We start from the raw sequence: 7,954 nt of genomic DNA, 5'->3' as shown, positions 1-7,954 counted from the left end.
TTATCATTTACTCACCCTCATGCCATCCCAGATTTGTTTCTTTCTTTCTTCAGCAGAAAACAAATGAAGATTTTTAGAAGAAAGAATACAGTATTTCAGCTCTGTAGGTCCTCACAATGCAAGTTAATGTGTACCAAAATTTTGAAGCTCCAACAGTCACATAAAGGCAGCAGAAAAGTAATCCATAAGACTCCAGTGGTTAAATCTACAGTATATCACCAGAAGCAATATGATAGGTGTGGGTAGTGCCCACACCTAACATATTGTTTGTCTACATTGAAAAACAAAAAGTTATTTGTGGCAATATCTAAATTAACTGGTTTTATGCAAGTCAAAACACATATTATTATCACTGCATCACAGGGACATGCTGTGAGCTTTGAGACTGGGCAAGCAGTTAATATTATCAGTTTTATTTAAATATTCCATCATTTTTCCCCCATCTCTTCCAGTAGGTAAGCACAGCTTACCTTGCTTATGGTCCATGCTGCATCAACCTGAGTACATTAGACTACACCAACAAAGCAATTTATAAGTGTTAGATCAAATAGACATGGCTCCTTACTTACTGGTTACTACTTTTTACAATTTATTGTTGTGACTTAGATGAAGATTAGATCATATACAGTATATGACCAAGTGATGCAGAAATCCAGGAGTTAACATATAGTATCTTTTCCTGCAACTGGACATGCTACTCAAACATTCCACTGCATTTCCAAATGATGTTCTCCATTTAAAACTCCAATTCCCAGTTGGACATACATAGCCATCACTCTCAATAGCAAAAAAATCAGCTGCCATAACCATGTTTGTATCATCTCTAAACACTGAAGCAGTCATCTTAGAAAAAGGTGCTTCAATACACCCAGTTTTATAACACACTGGACTGAGTACATGTATTTCCCCATGAAATTATATATATACATGTATTTCCCCATGTAATTATATATATATATATATATATATATATATATATATATATATATATATATATATATATATATATACACAGTACTGTGCAAAAGTCTTTCACAAAAGGCACATAAAATGCTTCACAAAAACATTTCTCTTAAGATGGTTATTTATATTTTCAGCTTTAGTGTGTCAATAGGAAATATACATTTTAGACTCCCAAACATTTCTTTTGCAAATAGAATAGAACAGAAGAACAGGGAGCCCTGCAACAGATGGCATGGTCCCCACAAAGCCCCCCACTGAAAACTAAGTCAGTCTGGGATTACAAGGCAAATTCTCCAAGAAGCTTGGAACATCCTATCTGCCAACAACCAAGACAAACTATATCCAGGTGTACCTAGGAGAATTGGTGCTGTTTTAAAGGCAAAGGTGGTCACACCAAATATTGATTTAGCTTTTTTTTTACAGCTTTGAATGACATTACTTGATTAATGAAAACTATTTATGGCATTATTTTTGAAGACATCCACACTATGCAACATTTTTCCCAAGTGCCTAAAACTTTTGCACAGTACTGTATATAAAAACACACTCACACAACATCATGATAATTGATATAATCTGATATGATGCAGATGGCAGACGTGTCTAGCTTACACTCAGCAATAAATAATTAAATTGGTCTGTACTTACGAGATCTTTGAAGGCAAGAAAATCATGGCAGGTGGATAAAACAACCAATGTACAAACTTTTCACATGGTCACAAGAAACTACTTTCCAAAAACACAGATGGGACAGTAGAGCTATCAGTTTGTCACTAACAGTCTTCCCTAGACTTTATCTATCAAATTGAAATATCTTTTTGAACACCCTTTTGAAGTTTTCATTGCAAAGTGGGTATATAAAGGGATTCAGAGTGGAGTTGATGTACCCTAGCCAAATTGTAAACATGTGAAGATCATGATAAACACAAGTCTCACACAAAGCCATGACCATGAAGGTGATGAAATATGGGATCCAGCACACCATAAAGACACCAATGATAAATCCAAGTTGCCTGGCTGCTTTCCGTTCTTTACGAATTCGCATACTGTGAACACTCTGCTTAGATTGTTCGCAGAGCTCCTGCCAAGTTTGTTTTACAGGAAGTGCATTGATGGCATCCAGTGGAGGGCTGTTCTCTGCCCATGGTGATGGAGGCGATGGCAGCGATGGCGGCGATGGTGGCGTATTGTTATTGCAGAGAACAGTGGTGTAATTGTGTATATCCACGGTAGGTGCAATCTCACAAATATTACCCACAGAATTTGGCACTAACACATTGCAGTCATTCACATTTACAAACATCTTGGGCTGAGCGTTATTCTCAGACTGTATAAAGTCAAGAGCTGAAGATGGATGACTCATGGGGGCTTTGGCGATAGCTTCCACATCATCGCTCTGGAAGGAAATCTCATTGGACTCTTGAATGCCCCTTTTCATGTGTTTGGAAAGACTGAACATTGATTTCTTCTTGTAACAACTTCTCTTATTGGTCTCAGACAAGGTATCGGTATTTTCCTCATTATTGTCCCTTGAATTGTAAGGTTGTTCCAAACTGTACTGATCCAATAGACCCTCGTTTTGAGAATATATTTGTGAAGCCAGGCTCTCCCTTTTGGAAGCTTTGGTTTTCTGCAACTGCATTCCATTTTGTAATGTGTCATCTGCTTCTGTTTTCACCATTGGACCAGCAAAGTTCTCCCATTCTCTGTAATGTTCTCGCACTGCGATGAAAATCTGTGAGTAGAACAAAAGCATCAGAAAAGATGGAATGTAGAAGTTGAGAATGGCTGTCAAAACTTTGAACCACGTCAAAAAGCGGAAGTCTGTGTCACACTGGTTCTCCAACTCTGGTTTTCTGTCGACGCGAGCAAACATCCGCCACCCCAAAATGGGAATGATCCATGTCATGGAGAGAAGCCAAGCACTACAAATCAACAATGTTGCTCTTCCTCGTGTCCGATACTTCAAATACTGTAAAGGGTGTCGCACAGAGCGGTACCTGTCCAGGCACAGGATGAACAAACTGAAGATGGAAGCTGTGCTTGCCACATAGTCCATAACCAACCAGAACTGGCACACAACACGACCCAATTTCCACTCATCGTCAAGCAGGTAGACTAGGTTCAAGGGCATGACAGTAGCCCCAACAATGAGGTCAGCTATCGAGAGGCTGACTATGTAGAGGTTCCCAACTGTGTGTAAAGTCCGTTCCTTTCTAATGGCAAAAAGGACCAATAGGTTCATGATAACTGTCAGAAGGGACAGTGTGCCAAGAAGAACACCCAACACTGCATTGTTCATGTGATGGTGGAAAGGAACAGACACATTCAAAACAGTTGTAACGTTGGGCTCTTGAAGAATTCTCTTGAGTTGGCTATTTATTGTGGTGAGTTCTGTAGTGTTCTCCATTGGGTAATCCAGCATGTCACATGATGACAAAATAGTGAGAAAGCACACAGTCACGTTGGGTATTGAAATTCATATCCAAATAATGCAATTCCTGAAAAAAACAAAACAAAGAAAATGCATCAAACTGTTCAAGAACATTGAATTCTTATTTATCAAAAGGGGGGACTCACTGAATTGCAAACAATGAATAGTGCACATTTCTGTCATTGCCAGCGAGTGCATAATCCACATATTTTTTTCAAAAAGCACCGAGGCAAACAGGTTAATTAAGCAGACATCACTGATATCGGACCATTTATCTTTAAAAAAATATGTGAGACAGCTGTAGACATTGTCTTGTGGCTAAGGGACATGGTTTCTATCCAAGCTTCACAAAAAAAAAAAAAAATTTTATATATATATATATATATATATATATATATATATATATATATATATATATATATACATATATATATATATTTTTTTTCTTTTTTTTTTTTTTTTTTTTTCTATGTCCTATGCAGCCTCTCATTTCATGCCAGATCTTTTTATGTTTCTTTCGATGCTATGCCTGTCTATCCAAGTGTATTGTTGTAATTTTGAAGGCTCTTCACAACAATGTCATATTCCAGAAGAAAAAAAATACATGAACTGCATGATACTTTGCACATGTCTTTGCACACTGCACCCTATGGACCTTATTTACAGTAGCGCCATGACAATGAGGCTGTGAGGGATAGACTTGCAGTCCCTTCAATGGGTTGTATGGTTGTTTAAAATGTTTTGAATCATTCTGCTGATAAAACATTGAAAAAAATATACATCTATACAAGAAATTTCAGTTGACAAAAACCTCCAGAAAACATGAGCTGTGGAAAATGAATTTTATACAGTGGATGCCATTAAAGAGACTGTAAGTCTATCCCTCACAGCCTCATTTTCATTCACGTCAAAAATCAAATATGGTGTGGCTGGGAATAAGGTCTATTCAGTGTTACTGTGTTCCTAAGAATGAATAGGGGTATGACCTGCAGAAATGTTTTATCATTTGTACTTTCAAGTATGCTTTACTTTCATTAGCATATTTGCATGTGACTGAATTTGTAATGCTGGTACAACACATAATATGATTTAGAGCCCTTGCTTATGGGATAGAGAGAGCGGAATTGCACTGTTGTAAATTTGGATAAACTAAAATTCCAAAATAATCGTATTTTTGCTAAAGCAGTTGAGTAAACAAGTGAACATAATACAACCACACTAGTATATACTGTATATGTATAATAAATGCAGATTTTAACCAAAAGGTTGAACTGTGTTCTCAGGACAGTGATATTTTTTAATAAAATGTCTGGTAGTGGCAAGCTGTCTACCACGTTTATAAAATTAATTCATTACACTTGGCCTACTGTATAAGTTGGCCAAAGCAATGCTTCACATTTTTGTATGTCACCTTGTACATTGTTACTCATGAATAATTTTCTGCTTCATATTTGTTCATAACTGTTCATATGACTGTAGTTTAGACTTCAGTTATGTCAAGCGGCATTGGTTCCAACAAAATCGAAAGGGAAGTCGACATTGTTACTACCGAATGTACCAACACCCTGATATTGACCCCACTCTACCGAGTAACTAGCTGCATCTCTCATCAGACATTTTTGTATCAGTTCAAATGTGTTTACATTTACTTGTGGCATGACTGATTGCTTCAACAGCCTTAGAGACACAGGTTTTATTACCGTGTTGAAACCAGGGAGTAGTCGCGATCACATAATCAATTGACGAGTGTGAACCTACAAACAAGGAAGTCTTAAATAATGCCTACACTAAAACTTTGCTAACTAAATTCATCGATACATGTGTTAACGGACTATGATAATGGCCTACTCGGACAACACATTGTTTCCTACAGCTGGCAGAAAATACTCAAAACAGACACAAGCAATGTATCTATCAACCACAAATAATAAAATATTGAGCAGCTTCGTCAGAGTTACATTGGTGTGACGTCACCTCCCCTTTTTGAATGATTGGCTAGAGGAGGAGCTGTCGAACAAAAACTAGTGGACCAATAGGGACGCAAAACGGCCCCTGATTTACATGAAACTCTACTTACAAGTTTTGGAAAACCAAGCACAGAACTTGGAAACAAAAACAAAGAAAAATACAGTGTAAGCGTACAAAAAAATTAAAATATGAGCAAAATTGTCAGAGAGCACAAAAAACAATAATATAACCGAGGAAAACATGATTTTGTTTGCAATTCTGATGACTTTGCTTTCATTTTAATTTTAATTTTTTTTTTTAATTTTAATTTTTGTTTCTTTTTCTTTTTTTTTTTGCAGCATATTTTAAATGTGTTTATATATTTTTGATTCAGGCTTGTTATTTTTTGATCTGCGCTTATTATTTTTCGATTCACGCTTATTATTTTTGGATCCATGACCGCAATACGTTTGACGGGATTTTGATCCCATAAATGTCTATCTACTGTTGAAATGAATTCACTGAATTTGATGTATCTTGTGGCGATCGTGACATTCAAGTTTAAACTTTTTGAATGGAACCGAAGCATAGATGAGATTTGATAGCTAAAGTGGAAGTTAAGATTTTAAGTGGTTAATGACTTAAATTTTCATCTGTTCCTCACACAATGCTATGATAAGGCAAAAAGATTTGGAATACGTCCCACCAGTCCCATTGACTACTTTAATAGTGCTTTCTGGCTATTTTTGGTGCTTGACTACCCCCTGGTCACTGTCTACTAAAGTTGCATGGAAAAGAACAGCATGAACAGTCATCAAAACATCTCTTTTTGTGTTCCAAGGAAAAAAGAAAAGAAAAAGAAAGCCATGCCATGAGAGAATTTTAATGCTAGCTTTAATCTCCCTTTTACGTTATGGAAATTGAGGAGTGCAGTCAATTTACCGTATCATAATTACAATTAATACAATAGGTTCAGGAATCATTTCAGAAGTCATTCACTGCAATGTTCATTCTCGTTTTTGTTTGAGGTACTTAGAAAACGTCCTATTAAAAACTGAACACATACCATCAGAAAACCACGAACAAATAAATAAATAAATAAATAAAAAACAAATAATAATAAAATAAAATAAAAAGAAGTCATCATTAATGATGTTGTCCCCAAATTGTGTTGAATCTAACGAAGTGTCATATTTGGTGTGACGCTGAACATTATTCTTAAGTGGTTTAGCTTTTCTTTGGTGTTAAAAAAGTATTATGAGTCAGACCAACACGCCACATACACTTCAAATATTTATGCATTTCTGTAAACTTGAACCCAAGGGTTTACAATGTTTCACACAGTGTTTGGAAATTCCTTAAAACAGATTAGTAACGATTTCTCAATACGCCTTCTGGAGAAAAGGAAAGCTATGTAAATGTCTTAGTCACATCTTAACTGGCAATGCGCCACGCGTAAAAATCAAACGCGATGGTTTAAAGGCTTTTAAAATCTTTCAGCATTCCTGTTATTAACAATCGGATTATTTCAATCTCATTTGGTAATGGTCTCAGTAACTAAAACGTTTCGTAAATCTTCAACGAAAACAGTGGCTCAAGTCACCACCTGTGGAATGAATTCGATTTGTGTGTAAAGTCTAATAATTCTCTCATTAAGTGCCCGCGGTATATTTCCAGGGCTTATCGAGACAAAATATTAGCCTTTTTTTTTTTTTTTTTTTTTTTTTTTTTTTTTTTACATAAATCATTTAGCGCTTCTCTTCGTTGTTAGTAACTTCTAAATGTAATTAGGCTGTAATTATGCGCAAAGATAGAAAGCTTACCGTTACTTACAGGTAAATCCCAGCAGGAACAACGTGATCTCAAAGCTTAATCTTCAAATCGGCTATACTGGACGCTGACCGATGCTTCACAGCTTCTGAAGTGTCTCATGAATGTCTCATAGGTGGACCGGTGACACACACGCACATAACTTACACCAGACAGACCCACGCGTATCTTCAGTGGTGCATACATTCTTCTAACATGTAACCATGACGCATAGGCTATGCAATGGCCAATATTTAATGTAACGAAACAGAATCATTTGTCAATGCCTTATGCTAACACAATCAATAATAGCCTTCAGCATTTGTAAAAGTACAATCTTTGGGAATATTCTAATGATGTACTGTATATGATGTCATAACATCTCATCTGTCCAAAATCAACAACAGCTGGTAATACACTTTATAATAACTTTATTAATTAGTTAATTGGTTATTAACAAACAAACATTACAGCATATAACCAAATTCTTAACAGATCAATACTTCATATATTAAAATACATTATAAGTTAAATAAGTAAATATTATATATTCTAGCTATATATATATATATATATATATATATATATATATATATATATATATATATGCATTTTTTCCTAGTTGCAAAAAACCTCCCCAAAAAACAAAAACAAAACAAAAACAAGAACATTCTCATTACTAGTATAATCTGAAAACAATAATTATGCATTTTTATATATATTATTTAAATCAACTTTTTAAAGCTTTTTCTTGCCAAGTCGCCTTTGGCATGCTAACGGTGGGGTTAGTAAGGCACTACT

At 35.6% G+C, this 7,954-nt stretch overlaps 1 protein-coding gene across 1 annotated transcript; it reads right to left on the bottom strand.

Annotated features, from left to right (window-relative positions):
- Nucleotides 1-1,459: 1,459 nt before the first annotated feature.
- LOC127427838 (histamine H1 receptor-like) lies at nt 1,460-7,190 on the bottom strand. The gene is made up of 2 exons (XM_051675662.1): nt 7,178-7,190; nt 1,460-3,464 (listed from the first exon to the last, which is right to left on the bottom strand). Exon 2 carries the CDS (start codon nt 3,386-3,388, stop codon nt 1,757-1,759), a length of 1,632 nt encoding a protein of 543 aa, XP_051531622.1. The 5' UTR covers nt 3,389-3,464; nt 7,178-7,190; the 3' UTR covers nt 1,460-1,756.
- Between the last annotated feature and the right edge of the window lie 764 nt (nt 7,191-7,954).

The sequence above is a fragment of the Myxocyprinus asiaticus genome, chromosome 37 (genome assembly GCF_019703515.2).
Source record: "Myxocyprinus asiaticus isolate MX2 ecotype Aquarium Trade chromosome 37, UBuf_Myxa_2, whole genome shotgun sequence".
NCBI classification, from domain to species: Eukaryota; Metazoa; Chordata; class Actinopteri; order Cypriniformes; family Catostomidae; genus Myxocyprinus; species Myxocyprinus asiaticus.
Note: the sequence above shows the minus strand (reverse complement) of the source record. Positions and strands in the feature narration are given on the sequence as shown.